General features: G+C 40.3%; 1 protein-coding gene across 1 annotated transcript; it reads left to right on the top strand.

Moving 5' to 3' along the window:
• The first annotated feature begins 7,289 nt into the window (after window positions 1-7,289).
• LOC122164627 (fructose-1,6-bisphosphatase 1-like) lies at window positions 7,290-16,619 on the top strand. Its single transcript, XM_042826752.1, has 7 exons — window positions 7,290-7,493; window positions 9,502-9,664; window positions 11,349-11,441; window positions 12,474-12,617; window positions 13,817-13,954; window positions 15,126-15,245; window positions 16,231-16,619. Exons 1-7 carry the CDS (start codon window positions 7,324-7,326, stop codon window positions 16,420-16,422), a joined length of 1,020 nt encoding a protein of 339 aa, XP_042682686.1. The 5' UTR covers window positions 7,290-7,323; the 3' UTR covers window positions 16,423-16,619.
• Window positions 16,620-19,580: the final 2,961 nt, after the last annotated feature.

The raw sequence follows: 19,580 nt of genomic DNA, 5'->3' as shown, positions 1-19,580 counted from the left end.
CAGCACCGCTTAGCAGCAACTATAGACAGCAGTGTCTTATCAACATTGTTTTCCTCCTAGATCCAAAACATAGCATCATACCCAGCACTCTGAAGAATACAATTTTGTCCCAGCTAAAATCAAAACAGCATTCCTAATCCAGTCACAGATATCAGGGAGCAAGAGGGGAATGAAATGCAGAAGGAACTCTGGCACACAGTTGCAGCTGCCGCTGTAGAGCTGAACCCAGCGTGAGACATATGCCTCACTTTGTTCCTTGTGCCCTAAAGCAAATGGGGATCCAGCATGCCTGCAAACTGGAGGATGAGAAAGCTGAAATACACTTCCTAAAGAGAGTGAGCAGTCAAAAGCTTGACTACAGCATTGCCAGTTTCCCACTACCCATGACTACCTGTGCCAGTTTCCCACTACCCATGATACATGCTGTGTTTTTATTGACCTTATGCTGTGTGATGGACTGGCACTAAGAACTGCACCAGCACATTTGAAAAGCAAATTTTGCCTACACCCATTCATGCTGACGTGAGTGACGAAAATAAATTCTAAAGCAGTGTGAAAAAATTACCCTTCCCATTTCAATCCTATGTGTGTACTCATGCACAGATGAATTGAGTACTACCACGGATTGCTTAATCAGGACAAAAGCATGCAGGGTCATGAAGAAGTTATACAGTATGTTTATCAATCAGGCCTGATGATTTCTTTTCTGTGTTGCATTACTGCATACTCCAGCTGCAGATCAGGCCTAGTGCACAAAGATAGAACACAATGGTGACACATTCAAGATTGTATTATAAAAGGAAATGTTTTTGCTACTACTGCCATTGGTAAAGTGAGGCTACTTGCAGCAGTGATGGGAAATTGTGTGAAAAGATCTAACTTCAGATCAGAATTTTATTGCTAACTATAGCTATCTATCTAGCTAGCTAGCTAGATATATATATATCAGCTAATTGAAAAGGATTAAGCTGCTGTTTATTCACCTTATCAGAACCAAGCAGATTCTGTATAGTGATCTGAAGAAGAGGTTTCTTTCTACTCCCCTCTCACTCCCATTTCTAAAGTCATAACACCTCATAGTGGAGCTCAATCTGAGTGGGCTGAACTTTCTTGCTATTTATGCAGAGTCAACCTAGGAAATGCTTGACATCTTCCTTCTCTCCTCTGCATAGTCTGCAATTGTGTCATCAAAGAAGTATCCAGTAAGCAGTGCAAGAGGGAAAACACAGAGAATGTCACAAGGGCTGTTACTTGTCTAATAAGTGCTTCTTTTTCCTATTTGCTCTTCTGTCTCTAGGACTGTGTAAATTCCTGACATAATCAGGAATTTTCACTCAGATTTCCTCTCTGGACCAGGATAAAGTCTTTTCCTTGATCTTCTCTGCTTGCCTCTTTATATCACAAGACAGCTATACTGATTAGCTGATGCTTAATCAGAATTTAGAAGCTGTAGCAAATGATGCAAACTATGGATAGAATTAATTTTAAAAATGTAGAGATTAGAGTTCATTTTCAGAAGCTTTGCTGCCTGTACTTTCGTCATGTAACAGAATACGTTCTGTAAAGAACAACAGGGAGTAACTGTTAGCAGTCAGTGTCCTTTCTTGGCCATGTATTTCACAGGCTTACATGGAAGAAGACTTTTGTGAACACTGTGCTGCATTTCTGTATCATTCTGTAGTCTGCATCTCACTAACAATCATTTCTGATCATACCCCCCCTCATACTACAAATAAAACTGGAAAGGAAAACCATTGTAATTTCATAAAAGACTTGTGCTGGTAAACACCTGTGACTATATGGAAACTCTGTACAAAAGTAAAATTACTAAAGCCAAACAAATGCTCAAGTCAAACCCTCACAGCTGAACCTTCTGTGCTAACATTCATTTAAAATGTGCAACAGGATCTGAAACAACTGAGCAGGCTGCTCTTTGGGGTGAAGTGACATAACTATTTAATCTGGCAATGAGACATGCAAAGACACTAATGACACATTTGCCCAGAAATCTGCCCTAGAGGTAGCACTAGGGTCTGAGCGGAGAATTTGATCTTTTCCAAAATGTTCTGCAATTCCACTTGAATTTTTAGGTTCCCTTTTTAAATATAGAAAGGCAATGTTTTTCCATTTGATTGTTGCACTGAGAAACCATATCATGTAACCATGAAATTATGTTGATAAAAATTATTTCTTCCTGCAAGATGAAGAGTCCAAATACTAACTCTACCATTTGATCAACTTAGTGAAGAGTGCAATGAAACTTCTTCAGGTTCACAGCAGTTTTTGAATCTTGTTAATGTAGCCTTGCAGTGATTATTTAACAGGCTTTACTTTATGCATTTTATAGGATGGGAAATGATAGCATGAGTAATTTCAGATAGCATAATCTTTACTGTGCTTAGAAGGTAGGATCTTGTGGTTAAATAACAAATACAAGGTTCTAAAAATGACAGTAAAAACTACAATTCAACATTTATTTTTTAGATGAATGTATACTTTATTTTCAGCACAGTGTCTGCGTGTTACATACTTTGTCAGCTTACAGAGAAATCCAAACGTCTCTCAGAAGAGCCTCACGTTACGACACTGAGTGATCACACGCTGCTTCCACGGGAGGGCACTGTACAAGCACTGCAGGGCAGTGTAGAAGCACAGCTTGGAAACCCCTTACATCAACATTTATATTGATATTGGCTTTCCAGTTCAATCGGCAAAGTAATTTAACACATGATATCAAATTAATCGCATTTTGTAGTTAATACACTAGATATTAATTTTTAATCAATTTGTCCTTATAATTGCATCCCTCTGAAGTTTGTGCCTTCTGGTATATTCCACTTGTGTCCACTGATGTGATGCTATCACAATCATAAACAAATACTCTGGAATGGTGGCCCAACATGCCAAATTCATGTAATAGATAAGTCCTAAAGCTAAAAAGAGGAAAGATTTATTGCGTGGATATAAATCCACCTGAGAATTCCCCACATGACACCTTCCCCTTCCTGAAGGACTGTAAATACTTCTGCAATTTCTCCAAATCCACCTCTCAGAGCAAATGATAACCAGGCTCAGGCATCCCCTTCACACTGTCGCAGTCCCCCTCACAATGGCACAGGAAGTTAGAGATACCATCTGTTAGCTATCACCCTCTGTGACTGTTAGATCTGACTCACACCATGAACCTGAAAAGAAATTTCCACATCTGTCACGCATTTCCACAAAAGGAATTTCTCTCATCAAAAGTGGGATTTGTATCTCCCTAACCCACGTGGACACTCTTACTTCGGGGGAAAAAAAATACCCTTTCTGAAAGCACTTTATTCCCCTTTTCTTTTTGGCTCTCACTTGAAACTACAAGAGGCAAGCTTGGTAATAAGGTACCTGGGAATCATTATATGTCTTATTTTCAACTTAATAATAATTTGTTTAAAAATGTTGTGGGTTTGCACAATTACAGCTCTAGATCAGCTGTAGGCTGCGCCTAGTCTGATATCTGCAAATGAGATTATGTTTTCTTCTGAACAGAACTGACAGTTTCAGCAATGTTTAATCAACCAGCACTGACCTTTCTTCTCACATGACAGAAATTCATTTTCAATAAATGTTTAACTACTGATTTCTAGGGGAAAAGTTCAAAATGTGTACAGAATCCTATTATCTAGTCTGAATCTACCCTTTTTTGGTTTAATTCTATATTAGTTTTCAGTTACCACATAGCATGATTGCTGTAGGAATTCTCATGTATTTTAGGATACAAACAGAAATGTTCTGCAGTCCAAGAATTTTCTGACACTTGCATTCTCTACCTTTTTTTTTCTTTTCTTTTTTTTTTTTTTTTTTTTCATTTTGCTCCTGTTATTTACACTGTGTTCTGAGGAACTGGCAGATGAAGTCACTGTCCATCGTATTTGAAAGGTCATGGCAGTCTAGTGAAGTTCCCACTGTCTGAAAAACACATAATCCCCATTATCAAGGAGGGAAAAGAAAATAAGATCCAGGGAACTACAGGCCAATCAGTCTCACCTCTGTGCCTGGCAAGATCATGAAGCAGATCATCCTGAAGGCCCTACTAAGGCACATGAAAAATAAAGATGAGGTGATAGGTGGTAATCAACATGGTGTCACCAAGGCCTGACAAACTCAATGGCCTTTTCTGGTGGAGTTATAGGATTAGTGGATAAAGAAAGAACAACTGACATCATCCACCCGGACTTGTGTGAAGTACGGATGGTCACACTGAGAGAGTTGCAGTCAGTGGCTGTATCTAAGTGGAGACTGGTGAGGAGTGGCATTCTTCAGGAATCAGTGTTGGGACTGGTGTTATTTAACAGCTTTGTAGACTACATGGAGAGTGGGATTAAGTGCACCCTTGGCAAGTTTGCAGGTGCTTGATATAAGCTGAGTGGTGCAGCTGACATGCTTGAAAGATTGGATGTGATCCAGAGCTTGAGAAGTGGACATGTCAACCTAATGAAGTTCATCAAGGCCAAGTCAAGATCTTGCAGCTAGGTCAGGGCAATCTCAAGCACAGATACAGGTTGGGCTGAGAATGGCTTGAGAGCAGCCCTGAGGAGAAGGATTTGAGGATGTCAGTTGATGGGAAAGATTCAACACGAGCCAGCAATGTGCACTTGCAGCCCAGAAGGTAAACCGTATCCTGGGTTGTATCAAGAGAAGTGTGACCAGCAGATCGAGCGAGGTGATTCTGTCTCTCTGCTCTCATCAGACACCACCTGGAGTACAGTGTCCAGTTCTGGAAGCCCCAGCACAAGAAGGAATGGAGTCGTTGGAGCAGGTCCAGAGGAGGGCCACAAAGATGATCAGAGGGCTGGAGCATTTCACCTACGAGGATGAGAGAGCTGGGGGTCTTCAAACTGGAGAAGAGAAGGCTCTGAGGAGACCTTGTAGAGGCCTTCCAGTACCTGAAAGGGGCCTACAGGAAAGCTGGGAGGGATTTTTTCTAAGGACAGGTAGCAACAGGATGAGGGTAAATGGTTTTAAACTGGAAGAGGATAGATTTAGGTTGGATATTAGAAACAAGTTCTTTACTGTGAAAGTAGTTTGAGCAGCCTGGCCTTGAGGGATGTATCCCTGCCTATAGCAAAGGGGTTGAAATTAGATGATCTTAAAACCTTCAACTCAAATCATTCTATGATTCTGTGATCTTTTGGTATTACCTTAAGATATTTGAAAATACTGACAAAGAGACAAGAATTTCTCCCATGCTACAGCACTTGGTAAAATTACTAAGATCTCTTTTAGCAAATGCATATTTGGGAATTGATTAGAATCACCTCAGGATATACCCATGTTATTGTCTAGGTAGAGTGCAGAAAAACTGAGCCAGATGTCTTGGCTTGATAACCATTTCTCATACTAGGGAACAAACCGTATAGTGCAGACTCTGTCTGAAAAGTTGTGTGAACATTAGGCTTACGGAGCTGAGCTTTACCTTCTTGCAAGTCGCAAATGTCCTTGACTACTAGATCTTAATTATTTAATGAGAAGTCCACTTTCTACAGATAATAAAATCCCAGAAATGACCCGTATATGGGCATACTCTTGGACCATGGACATGAAAATATGTTGTTTTGACTTCACAGACCATAGAATCATTGAATGGCTTAGGTTGCAAGGGATCTTAAATATCATTGAGCTCCACCCCCCACTATGGGCAGGGCAGCCACCCACCATATCAGACTGCACAGGAGCCCATCTAGCCTGCCCTTGCTGTCTCCAGGGTTGGGGCATCCACAGCTTCTCTGTATAGATTGTGCAGTGCTGCACTTCAGAAAATTATAAACACAATATAACTGATAAAAATAATTAAGTTACCTCTCCACAGTGGAAATGCATATCTGGATGGGCCAGTATGAAACCAGCACTCTTTCACGTGACTCCCTCAGTTCACCGTTTGCTTGTTCCTACTTGATTTCCATGGTAGGAATGGAGGAGAAAACTCTTGCCCCAGTTCCTCACCACCACCAAGAGGGCATGGGTTTCCCTCAGAACTTGACGAGATCTTCCTGAGAACTGTTAAGAAGGTGAAACCTTAGGTTGCAACTGCTCTGATCATGGCTATTTTATACAAAAGTATAGCTTTTCTTACAGGTTACTGGTATACTTGTTAGAGTCTTCACAATAAGCGTCTTTGGTCCCCTTGTTTTCCTAGTTTCTGTTTACAGGCTCTCGTCTCTACACAGTTTATGCCTTCTTATCCAAGCTTTGCAGGATGCTTGTTATTAATTGTTCTCAACAATTTGGACAGATGTAGTTGTCACAGATGGGTGTAAAGAGCTAATAAGATGTTTTATAAGGCTTCCAAAAATCCACCAGCATCTCCAAGAAACACCTTTATGACTCTAGTCTGGAATACGAAGTACTGAATCATCCCCTTCTGAAGAGCATGACACCTACTTAAATCTGTGTCTTTCATTCCTGCCTATAACGCTGGGCATGGCTGAATTAGGCCAAAGCCGTGTGCACTGGGCAGTAGTAGGTGTTTATGCAGACCTCTGGTGTAGGAAAGGTATGGATAGACGAAAGCATATAAGCATGTGAAGATGTACCTTGCATTTCATAGTATATCGAATGATTTGAGCCTGTGACTTCAGTTTTCCCACCCAAGTCTGTGCCCTTCCAAATAATGGATAATCTTAACTAGTGTAAATAATCATAGTTTCTTGGACTCATCTCTTCAGATAATGTAAATATCAAATTATGGGCAACAGAGGAATTCTACGTTGTAACAAGTAGACCACTTACATCCATATTTGTATTTTTCAGATTGAAGAGAAAAATTGTGCTCAACTGTTGAGTAAGCTTGGTTTAGTGTGTACATTTTTTCTGATCAAATAAGCAGTGAAAAGTATTGTTTTCCTTTACTGCACAGTTCAGAAGACCAGAATCTAAAGCAGTGGGATTCAGGAGGGTCTCGGTTCCTGGGGCTGTTTTGTAACAACAGTATTTCATAGAATCACACTACACCCCGAGTTGGAGGGGACGCACATGGATCATAGAGTCCAACTCCTGGCCACACACACGACCGCCCCAAATCCAAACCCTACGCCTGAGAGCGGTGAGCAAACGCCCTCTGAGCTGCAACAGCCCGGGCCCGTGACCCCCGCGCCGCCACCCCGCAGCCGCCGGCTCGCTCCGTAGCGCCGCGCCGATCCCAGAGAAGGACCGGCCGCTGTCGGTTGCGGGGCGGAGCGGGGGGTGGGAGGAGCGGGGAGCGGGCGGAGGGGCGCGGTCCCGCCCTCGGATGTAGGTGCGGAGCCGGCGGCGGGACCGCGGTGTCTCTTGAGCCACGCCGGCAGCATGACGGACCGCTCCGCCTTTGACACCAATGTCATCACCATGACCCGCTTCGTGATGGAGGAGGGCCGGCGGGCGAAAGGCACCGGGGAGTTCACGCAGCTCCTCAACTCGCTCTGCACCGCCGTCAAGGCCATTTCCACTGCCGTGCGCAAGGCCGGCATCGCCAACCTGTGAGTAACGCTCCTGCCCCGAGCAGGGGGTCGGGGCTGCCGGCTGGGCGCTGCGGGAGGTGGGATGAACATAAATCATCGGGCTGTGCTGTCGTCCCTCCGCTCTTCCCGCCTTCCTCTAGGGACTGCGGCAGCATTTCGGACAGCATCTCCTTCCAGGAGCAGTGAGCTGTATTACTTGCTTTTTGGTCCCCTTAGCAGACGCTGCTGCTGATGGACCCTCACACACACCTTCATCAACTAGGTGTAGGTGTTTTGAACAAGAAAACCAAAGGAGCGGGATGAAAGGCAAAGTGTATTCAGTTGAGTTATTGCTCAGTGGAGTTAATAGCTCATATCAGTGCACTGCTTTGTGCTATGTGGCGCCTCATCAAGCTGTGTTAGTTTTGAAATCAGACCTCACGAGGTGCTAAAACAAAAGTAAAACTATTGTAGATAACAACTCAGTGATATAAATCACCGTAGTATGGATATAAACTGCTTCATTACTTAATGAAAGATGTAGCAGTACCGTGTTATGTACACACTATGTAGTGGAAAACATAGCATGGGTGAAGGCAATACAGAGTAGTATTTATTACAAAGTGTATACTACTATTAGAGAGTTGAAAAGTTTAGTGAAGTTAACAAAATAAAAGCAACTCCAGGAGACAATAAGGATATTCCACTTGACGCATTTTTGAAGTAGTTTGCTCTGTCTTGACTTCTACTTTTACATGATTCTGATCACTTTCTCACTGTTACATTCTAGCTCCTTCCAGCGCCTGCTCTTCTGACCACTGAGGACAGGGATTCCCACCTCCACCCTTGTTTGCTATGGCTGATGTACCATTCCTCATGGCTCCCTTTGCTGCTGTGCTGAGCTACCGCAGGCTCCATGTCTGTGCACTGCGTATCCCACAGGCTGCATGCTGGGCATATCCCCTCTCAGCCCCAGCACTTTGGGTGTGGGATCTGTAGCTGCTGGGCACATCTGGAGCATACTCCCTACCTTCCTCTCCAAAGTTAGAGTTGGAGGTACAACACTCTCTAGAAACGCTTTTGCACTTGCAGAAAAAATGTTCAAGGTGCCATAGTAGAAACAGAGGCAAACAGACACATAGGGAGTCATGGCAGGTCTCCTGCACGCAGCACGCTGCTGCTTTCCTAAGTTCAGCACTATTGCAAAAGACCTGAAATACCAGTATTTGGATTGATCAGTATATCTTGACTGAAGTACGTTGCAGAAATCTCAATGTGTGCAGAGCTGGGTCTTTGTTTTTCTCTGCTGAGAACAGAACTTCCTGGTCTCTCTTCTGGACGCTTTCAACATCGCCTATCACAAGGTCTCCTGGTACTTCCTGATGCCAGACAGAGTAGTTCTGATTAGCTGGCAAGGCTTTAATTTGTGTTTTGTGCTTGTGTTTCTCAGTTCTATTCTCGAAGACATGTTTATAGCTTGAAGTGAAAAGCTGAAAACACTGAACCATAAAATTGTTGATTTATGTGTGAGCGAAGTGTTTGTTCTGGAATTTGTACATGGAACAGCTTATCAAGAGCAAATTATGCTGAGAAGTTACAATGTAACTCGCATGGTCACATTCACTTCTTAAGTATACAGTTTCTAGCAAAATCTTAGCTTTTATAGTAAACAGCTGTGACTGGAGATAGGATGAAGGGACAACATTTGCGTCTTATAGTTTATATAAAGTAACCCAGTTTTGTAATTCAGCCTTCACAGCCTGCTGTAGCTGTATGTGTCTATAATTCAGGGACTATTGAAAAATGATTCCTTATTTTGTGTACCTCACCTTCAGTTCTAGATTTTTCATGACACAGGTAATGCTCGCAGGTATCAGCAAGGATCCATTGGACAGCAAATAAAAAACAGGTGCAGAAATCTGAGAGATCACCCCTTAGTACTGTTTCCTCTGCATGATGTTGTTCAAGCACAGACTTGTCAGAAGTAGGCTGCTTTGGAGCTGCAGTGCCCTCCTCTGACCAGTCGCTCTCTCCTTGCCTTACTTAGGTATGGGATTGCTGGCTCTACCAATGTGACAGGAGATCAGGTGAAGAAGCTGGACATCCTTTCCAACGATTTGGTGATTAACATGCTCAAGTCATCTTTCAGCACATGTGTTATTGTGTCAGAAGAAAACAAGGATGCTGTAATAGTGGAAGCTGACAGAAGGGTTGGTAGTGTTAAAAATTCTCAGTACTTGATTTTTGGATCAATCTTTATAAGGGTATCTTTTCAAATGTGGGAAATTGAAACTGAGCCAAAAATTTCAGAGACTATGTCCTTTTCCATATAGGCACACACAAACCATTTTCAGTTAGGTTGTTCTGCAGATGCGTGTGTTCTCCTATCCCTGTGTTTGTCCTGTCTGCTATTTCTGTTCCCAAGACCAGATTTTTAAATTTGTTTCTCTCCACTTTCTTTCTTACCTACTTTTTCCTAATTGCAGAGCAAGTGTTTTTCATGTTTCTTTCTCCTGATTTCTGGAGCTGCACTCTGAGTCCATCCAGCACTTTTGTAAAGGAGCTGTATCAGTAAAGCAATGGGTACCTATTTGTTGCAGATCAGATCTTCTGTTCTCCAGTTTAGGCAAATTCTCCCAGAAGCCCTGAAAATAAGATTTTACAATGACACAAAAAATCATTCTGACTTTTTGATCTTAATTATATGTCCTCGTCTGCATATACTTCTTGAATGCTTGTAGTTCCTTTTTGCTGACTAATATTCTGGTATTTAAAAAAATCTGAGCAAAAAAACATAGAGAAAACAAACAGCAAACATAATCTAGGAAGTATAACATTTGTTATACAACAAAGCAGTTGTCTCTTTCTTTGCTGAGAATCCCTCAAAATGTATTGTGTTTGCGTTGGATAAATTTTAAGTCTGCTTTAGATCTGAATGAATGTGATTACAGATCCTCACAGATCACTGAGGGAGGCTCGATGCTAATGCCTCTTTTTAAACAAAATGTGAGGTAATGTGGCACTTTTCTCAGAATTCCTACCCATATGATAGCAGAGTATAGCATTTCTGGGTTTAAAAAGGTTTCCGGTTTACAGGATTGAATTGAATGAAAAGCAGACATGCAAACACAGTATGCATGATTATTAGTGATTGTGGACAGGATAAGGGAAAAATGAGCTACATAAAAAGCACAGCTGTTTTCCCTGTACTGGCAGTTTCCTTTGTCTGCAAGAATCCTTAATACAGCCATAGGCAGAAACCACTCCCTTCTGGGGGGACGAGCATCCAGCCCACAGGGCAAAACCAGGAACTGGCTGCAATAATTTCTGAGTGCCTGTCCATTTCTGAGCAGAGGGCTTTGTTAAGCTGTTAAAGTAGAATATGCAGTAAACGTCAGGTGTCATTTAATCCCTCTAGTTTTAGCTCTTAATAATAATAAAAAGATAAATATTCTTGTCTTTTTCCTTAAAATTCAGCATGCAGTCTCATTAGGGGTGAGAAAATGTAGGCTAAATAATAGATGTTAGAGGATGTCTATGAAAATGGATCAGCATTAACTTGATATACGAAACTAAAGTAATTACTTCACTATTTAAATAAAAAAATAATAATAAAAATTAAAAAAAAAACAATAACTTTGGTGTTTCATCATTTGTTACTTACTTTAAGGACTCCCCAGATTCCACTGTGGCACAAATCACAATTGTAATCAAGAATGAAATGCAGGTCACATTTCTTTCAATTATAGAATTCTGTTCCTTCATAATCTACAAGAGCATTTTAATTTATATTTATTTGGAAATGTCTGAGAATGTTAACCTACTGAATACTTTTATTTGTAGGAGGTAAGCAAATAATGTTACTATTTTATGTCACATGTTTTATATTTTTAGGGTAAATACATAGTCTGCATAGACCCTCTGGATGGATCATCTAACATTGACTGTCTTGTTTCCATTGGGACCATCTTTGGCATCTATAGAAAGGTAAAATGCTTTCCTATAGAATGGGAAACAATATTATTGTGCACCTTTGAATGAAATAGAATTGCATATGAAAATTTAATAAAATCTAACTACTTATTTGTGAGAGAGACTTTCCACGACTGACTGTAAGTTAAATCTGCTGTTTCAGATGCTTGTATAAAAGATTTGCATCACTGTATTAGGAGATGAACATTAGAAGAATATGGAAGACTTGCTGATACTTAATTAATCAGCTAGAGGAGTCACCCCTTACAAACATAGCTAGTATTAGATTCATAAATAATTTTCTTGAGACAAAATACCATGTGATTGTTATCTACCTGGGAAATGCACTTTCAGGTTTTCTTTTTCTCTGTACTAATAGTTATGTTAGCCTTAGGACAGGCTTCAAATATAAACCAGAGCTGAAATATGGCATGTGCATTTGAGTGTCTAATTCACTCTGAAAGGCAGAAACCTTGTCTGAAAAGCCTGAAATACTGGATTTACATGTCACAAGATGGGGGAAATAGTAAGTCAGATAAAAACACACCCAATTGTATGTTTTAATCATCTTTTGTATGTTCTCATATCCCTCAAAGTAACTATTTTCCAATTCGTTTTTTGATGAAGCAAAGGAAAATAAAACTACCCTAGGCATTTTGCTCAGCTGTAAACTCCGTGAGTCATTTTTCATTGCTTGCTTTTCAACTATGCCTTGGACCTTTGCTTTGAGTTGTGTTCATCACCACCTACAAGGAGGTGCGCAGCTCTATATTATCATCTTAATCCTTTCCTGTTTCCTGCATTCCAACAAGGCTTATATAAGAGCATTTCTAGATGAATGTGTTTGTCTCTTCCATATAATTTGTTCATTATACATAATGCATACAATAATAAAACACATCTACTAGGAATCCTAGTAGAATACTAGTAAGCCATGAAAGCATCTGTGCTTGGATATGCAGTAGAAGATTATTCCTATCTCAGAGTTCACTTATATTACATACCAGAGTTAAAAAATGAAGTAATTTTTTGCGCTCCTTAATCTAGGTATCCCCTGATGAACCTACTGGGAAAGATGCTTTACAACCTGGGCGTAATCTTGTGGCAGCGGGTTATGCTCTCTATGGGAGTGCCACAATGCTGGTACTGGCTACTTCTACTGGAGGTGTCAACTGTTTTATGCTTGATCCGGTGAGAATGTCTTCTGCTTGTTTGTTTGTTAGGGATGACAAAGTACAGTCTGTAAGACTCATTTGTTCATCAAAAAGGTCAAAGGAACAATTTTCAAATTAAAGCTGATGTGGAAAAATGAAGTACATTCTGTAACCTGTCAAAACTAAGATCAAGAGATTTTTGCATTCTGCCTGCCTGCTGCAGTCAGTGATTCAGCAATAGAAAGACAGTCAAATCAGGGAAGCGGATATGCAGTGTGCGTCAAATAATGTGGCATTTAAAGCAAGGTATATTATGCAATGCAGAATGCAGCTGAATATTTTTTATGCCTTTTTTTCTTAATGCTAGGGCCTTAGTAAACTGTTGAAGCAGATATTCTTAACTTTATTCTATATTTTCAGATCTCAACGTGATGAGTAAAAGAGTAAGTGATGTGTGTGAATGTGTTAGACCCTGTAGAACACATTGATGTATAAGTTTTAAAATCAAAGGCATACTGACCACAGCAGAAAGTTGTTTGCTATAATAACCCATATTTGTGTTATCAGTTAACCAGAATGTGGCACTTGCCTGCATTAAGTTTTAGAACCTGCAGCTGTCAAGAAGCAGGAAATACAATATGGTGCTCCTTGTAAAATAAGAGCTTAATTAGCTGCATGTGTTTTTGTTTATATTCAGATAGGAGACAGCTTTTAGCATGTATGAATGTTATTTTGTTTGCTTTAACTAACATAGACATTTACATCATTGAAAATTAAATAGCCCAGCCCTTGGCTGGCCAAGAGATCTCTTGGCTTCAGTCTTCTAGTTAGCCCAAGCTAGGACAAACTAGAGTGTATTAGTATCTATTTGGAAACATTTGCACATTGCTTCACCTGGCACTCTCAGTTTCTGAACTCTTCATAGTCATTCCTTTGTTATGAGTTTAACAAAAGTATGGAGAGCTAAATGAATTTACAGGCAACAGCATTATTTTTTTTAATATAGAAAACTAAGAGAAAGCTGGAAATGGTAGTATAAAGAAGCTTGCATGACCCCAGGATTCCTGCTCTAAACTGCATCTAAATAGCAAATACCACCTTCTTCACAGATATTGAATCATTAAAGAAGGTAGCAGCTCTAGTGATTATTTCCTAAGATGTGTATATGATTGGCTTTCACTTTGTAAATAAATGAGAAAACAACATTCACATGTTATGTTTCTTTCTTATTTTTAGGCAATTGGAGAATTCATTTTGGTTGATAGGGATGTGAAAATCAAAAAGAAGGGGAATATCTACAGTCTCAATGAAGGCTATGCCAAATACTTTGATTCTGCAGTCACTGAGTATCTCAGGAAGAAGAAATTTCCTGAGGTAAAAAGTGCAGTTTCAGAGAAGCTTTCTGATCACAAGTTACACTTAGCAATTCCTGCTTTAACATCAGTTACTGCCTCACGTATGACATTCCAGATCTTGTTTGTTTTCTTCTTTTTAAATCTATTTAAAATGTATCCATGTGTGTAGGACTGCTAGTTAGAGCAGCTGATCTTCAGTATTACATTCCACCTCTGCTTTTTCTTCCTTTTCTTCTTTATTTTCTGATTTTCTATCTTAATCAGGGGCCTGAGTTAAAACTGGGCATTCAGTGGTAGAGAGTAAGTGTCATCTGGTGATGAAGAAACATTTTCTACAGGCATTTTAGGTTGCAGCTGCCCCACTGCCGCGTCTGATTAGATGTGGAAGGATGTTGGCCTTGTGCTCAGTAATAACATGGGCTGTGTCCCCAGGGGCCTCTCACGTGAAAAGTTCATGTTCTTTCAAGTCTGCTTTGTGGTCATGCAGCTTCCTGGTATCGGAAGGCCTGAAGCTCTGAGGAATACTCACAGAAACTTGTCCATTCTTACACCTTCCTTCTGTCCTCACTGCAATTATTAGGTGAATAACAATGTCAACATGTAGTACTTTAATGTTCATCTCCACACTCAACTTCCTGAACGAAGACTGGTAATTTCTTCTGGTGACTTCTAGGTTTAAGGTGCTTTTTATCAAGATATTAAAATGATACTGAAAGACACTATCTGAGTATATTGAGAAACAAATTTTAGTAGTCAAATGCTAACTTTTTGTTGACAAAAGAGCTCTAAAAACTGAAGCAAAAGGGTAAAAAGAATTACTAACAATTACTTCTTTTGCTTTTTTTTTTTTCCTCATTACAATAGAATAAAAACCCAACACCACTTTCCACCGCTTGATCTTTTTGCTACTAAAAATGGAGTGTTTTCCAAGGGTTAGAGCACTGATGGAGAGCTGGATAGCATTGTCTGCTGTTGGCACAACCACTCATCCATTCTGAGATCTTCCATCTGTTCTTTTTCTTCGACTTTCCCAATTAGAAAATGAAGAAGAAACTGAGTTTTTAACCTAAACTACTTGGAATGCTATGAATTGCAACATGAAGGAGTTAGATGTTACAACCACTAAGATAAAAAAAAAAGACTAACCTGATGTGCTCAAAAGTTATGTCTATTTGAATGTCTTTCTATAGGATGGCAGTTCACCATATGGTGGGAGGTACATAGGATCTATGGTGGCTGATGTACATCGCACACTGGTGTATGGAGGAATCTTTCTGTATCCTGCTAACTCCAAAAGTCCTAAAGGGAAGGTAAATCTGCATAAGTCCAATTACAGAAGAAGTTGCATTACATAGATATTTCACTGTCACAGATCAGTATTTTGATTCCAGAATGTAATTCTTACAACTTGGAAGCTTGTATCTCTGATATGCGCATATAACCCACGGTTTGCAATCTATCACAGGAGACAGCAACCTATTGTCAGACTCCAATTTAGGGCTGCTTCTAGCCTGTGTCAACTGATTTTTTCTTTATATTCACATGAGTATGGATCATTAGTAGGAACACACTAGGGAATGTTTGTTTAAGCAGTCTTCTCCATACCATCTCTGCCCAAACACTGGTATCCCCAGTTAAGTGGAAAAATTATGAAACTAAATAAAGGGCTCACACTAATTCCAGCTGAAATTCCTATTACAATCCGAGGTATCAGAAGCTTAAATGTAATGTGCTCCTTAAGAGAAGCTCTGCTGAACAGGAAAACCTCTATATCTTTTTCTTAGTGGTGCTGCCTCATCTGGAGGAACCATGCTTGGCTGCTTCTGCAGGGCAACAGACAGTCCCTTGTGGAAAAGCACGCTCTTAGGGGCTGACCGGGTGACTATTTATTCAGCAAAGACCTTTCATCTGTTTTGTAACTGTCCATAAATTATTGCTTCAGGTTGCAGATAAGATGCAGTTACTCATTAGGGAAACCTAGTGGCATACTCAGGATCACTGTTTTTCTTACTATATGATCTGCTGCCTTGTTAAAGGCTGTGTTTTACATATGTGCTTTATCTCTGTGTAAAGAGCACAGTGCAAACATGAACTGTGGAGAAAGCACTCAAACTGAGCAAATCCAGCATTCTTTCTGCTTTGTTTACAATAAAAATCCACACAATTCTGGAGTCAAGTTTACATTAACTATGGAGTACTACAAGTCTTGACTGGCTTTAAATCAATTGCCAGATAGTTATGTGATTGTGAGCATTGCCTGGATTGACCACTCTCATTTTGATTTTTGTCTTACAGCTGAGACTGCTCTATGAATGCAATCCTATGGCTTTTGTTATTGAGAAAGCCGGGGGAATAGCAACAACAGGGCATCAGTCAATACTAGATATAGTGCCTGAGGATATCCACCAAAGAGTGCCTGTTGTCTTGGGATCTCCTGATGATGTGAAGGAGTACCTGGAAATTGTCAAAAAACATGCAGCTAATTGAAGAAGGCCTGCTGCAGTCACTATGCAGATGGGAAGGAATGCATTAAAGCTAAACCAAAGAACATATTGCAAGTCTGTCAGACCTTTGTAATAAGAAAGGGGATAAGCCACATTTTCATAAGCTTTTTTTTTAAATGCGGTTGTACTGTAAAACAAAAGGCATTAAAAGATTGTATTAAAGGAAGCATTGAAAGAAAACAAGGGGAAAATGTTTGGGTTTTTTATTTATCTTTTTTAATTACACAGAATCACTGATACTACAAGAAAAGGTTGCGCTATGTTCACTGATACCTAACTTTCTCAAACAAACAATATGGTTTCCAGAATATCTTATTCTGTCCTCTTCTAAAGATCTTACAGCCTCTTACACTGAGTGGCCCATCTTTGACCAGTCCATAGTTCTTTGATGAAAATATAAAGGCTAACATGGATGATTTCACACACTGTTTCTAGGCCTTACAAGTTATTCAGTGTACTTCAGTGTGGACTTATCCTGACCAAGAGTTAACATTTGTGAAATATGCACATTAATATATGATAACTCTGATACATCCTGTTAATAAAGCCAGCTAGTATTCTATCAGATCTAGGTATATAAGGATGGGAAATGGAAAATGAGACATCTTGGAGGAGGATTTTGAATTTCAGAAACAGCATGTGCAGCTTGGTACCATTCTGCTCCATGGCCATCATCGCCACATTGCCAGAAATTAATCCGGTTGAAATAGAACATCTCTTCTACTAGCAACCCTCACCTGGTGTTCTTTGCGTTATTTTGAGAACATGCATTACCACAGAAGGAAAGAATTGTGCTGTGGAAGCAGAATTAAATTGTGAGGATTCCCATAAAGCATGTCTGCATTTAATGTGCTGATTCAGAGCATGCTGCTGGGAACACAACATTAGTGCTTGGGAGCTAGATGGATTGTCCAGCTGTCTAGGACTGCAAATGCCTTATAGGGTCCAGACTTATAGGGTCTGGACTGTCCTGACCATCCCCTCTTAGCTCTCGCTCTGCCTGTACTCTAGCTATCAATGTTGTGAAGACATGTGCCTGGTCCTGAGCAGCACCTAGCCCTCCACAGGCCATGCTGCAGTTTGGAAAACAAGGAGGCAGTCAGGTAGGAGAGGACTCGGGCCCATGTGGCCAGGCAAATGGGACAGCTGGACTACTGCCTGCATAGTCACTCTTGTATCCCAGCCTTTTCACCACAGGCTGTCTTGCTCATGCTAGGGCCAGTGCTGCTCCCTCTGCCTACTCAGGTTGGACACCAGCCACTGGGGTGTAGCCATGCTCTCACTTTTGTAAAAGAGATAAAATATGGTTTTTGCATCTGTTTTATCTTTTCCTTGTGTTTTTGAAAGGAAGAGCGAGTCTCCATTTTGGTTGCATGGAAGTGCTGGGTGTGGATGGAGATGTCACTTCCATCCTGAAGCACTTCTGGGGAACTGCTTGCTTCTTTCTCCTGCTTTTCCATGTTTACTGGCTCTAGCATTAGCTCATTAGCTCTAAAAGGCCTCTTGCTTACCAAATCAGCCATAGCAGGCATGGTGCTAGGAAGGACTCCGCTGATGTTTTGGATGCTGCTCCTAGAGCAAAGCATGTGACTGTTTCTACACTGCACAATTTATTTAGACCCTTAAGGTTTTAATTCAATTTGTTCTCAGAGCCATAACTGGATACTTTCATTTATTTCATTAATTGGACTCTAACAACAAGAGAGCTGGGAGCCCTTACAGTTTTTGTTTGTTTTTTTTTTCCCCCACTTTCCACAAATCAGTCTGGATCAGTGTCTCACCAGCCCATTGCCCAACTTTTAAGATAGACAGCACCCAACAGCAAGCCATTTCAAACATCGATAGTAACTCCTCAGCTATATTCCACCCTCAGCCCCTTTCAAGAATCCTTGGGCTGCATACATCTATTTTTAAGACAACATACTGGCAACAGGGAAAGGTTATAGAAAGAAAAGCAATACTGCCTGTGTTTACCAAGACATTTTCCAGTGTTTTGTGTTTTTGTTTTTGTTTTTTTTTCCCTGTGGGTTGACATTTTGTAGTGAGTGCTTTGTAGTGAGTTGTTTCTTTCTTTCTATCTGTAATATATGTACCGATGATAGGAAGAGCTCCCATGCAGCCACTTTCAGGGAGAACTCCTCCATCAGCTCATTCACAGTTCCTTTGCAGGGCTATCCTGGTGTATGAGAGCTGTGCAGAAGGGCTTGCTTTGGCAGGGCATCCATCTTCAGCTCCTGCACTACCTCTGGCCCTGCTCAGATTCTGAACTATGGCATTTGGTGAAAGGTCACCAGCTCTAATTTCAGGCAGCACCATCCAAGCAACTAACATTTACGAACAGTTAGAAGAGGTGTCACCTTTACGGTGCAGGGATACCCTATACACCAATGGCAGTGGGAATCAGCTTCAAGAACTCTTGCGTAATCACTGTATTAGGAGGTAGATCTGCAGACCCATCAAATTAAGTTGCTTTATTTTTAGTATCCTTTCTGTCCTATTACAATCCACTTTATTGACACACAATTTAAAAACAATCTTATTTGTTTCTCTTCCACCTATTAAATAATAATATTTCATATAGATTAATAGTAGGGCTTTTTATCATTTAGAGGATTCTTACATATTTACATAACCACACTTCTTACTGAAGAAATGTTGTTCAAGCTGTACCGTAAGGTGTTCTAAACTTACTAAGAACTACCCACAGCTGTAGAAAGCATTTGGGAAGTTTTCAGTTAAAAAAAAAAAAAAAAAAAAAAAAGAACTAACAAGGGAAACAATGACCTTTGAACACTCTTTGAACTGCTAACTCCAAAACAAACTTTAGAAGTGGTTCTGAACTTTGTCTTTTTGACCAGTGTGCAAGATCACTTGGAATCAATACAAAGAAGGTCTACACGTGATGTTTTTGACAAATGTTAGAAGCCATAGTACACAGACGCCCACACCGTTGACAAATTTTATTTGCTAAGTTGATGAGGACCACAGTACAACACAGGAAAGAGATTTTGCATTAAGAGCATTTTAGTACTCCTCATGCTGAGAACCATTATGATGATGAAATAACTTGCAGACTGTAATGGTTGTATTTTAAACCAGCAGATTTGTTTACACATCTAATGTGAATCTTTCCCTTCTTTT

This window comes from Centrocercus urophasianus, unplaced genomic scaffold, assembly GCF_019232065.1.
Source record: "Centrocercus urophasianus isolate 14NV4802_14NV808 unplaced genomic scaffold, USGS_Curo_1.0 seq_27, whole genome shotgun sequence".
Taxonomy (NCBI): domain Eukaryota; kingdom Metazoa; phylum Chordata; class Aves; order Galliformes; family Phasianidae; genus Centrocercus; species Centrocercus urophasianus.
The sequence above is the reverse complement of the archived record's forward strand: the minus strand, read 5'-3'. Positions and strand labels throughout refer to the sequence as shown.

Excerpts from the sequence above, each read along its gene's own strand:
- LOC122164627 (XM_042826752.1), top strand. The coding sequence starts at position 7,324 with ATGACGGACCGCTCCGCCTTTGACACCAATGTCATCACCATGACCCGC. Across the intron at positions 7,494-9,501 it reads AAGGCCGGCATCGCCAACCT|GTATGGGATTGCTGGCTCTA; the intron begins GTGAGTAACGCT and ends TGCCTTACTTAG. Across the intron at positions 13,955-15,125 it reads GGAAGAAGAAATTTCCTGAG|GATGGCAGTTCACCATATGG; the intron begins GTAAAAAGTGCA and ends GTCTTTCTATAG.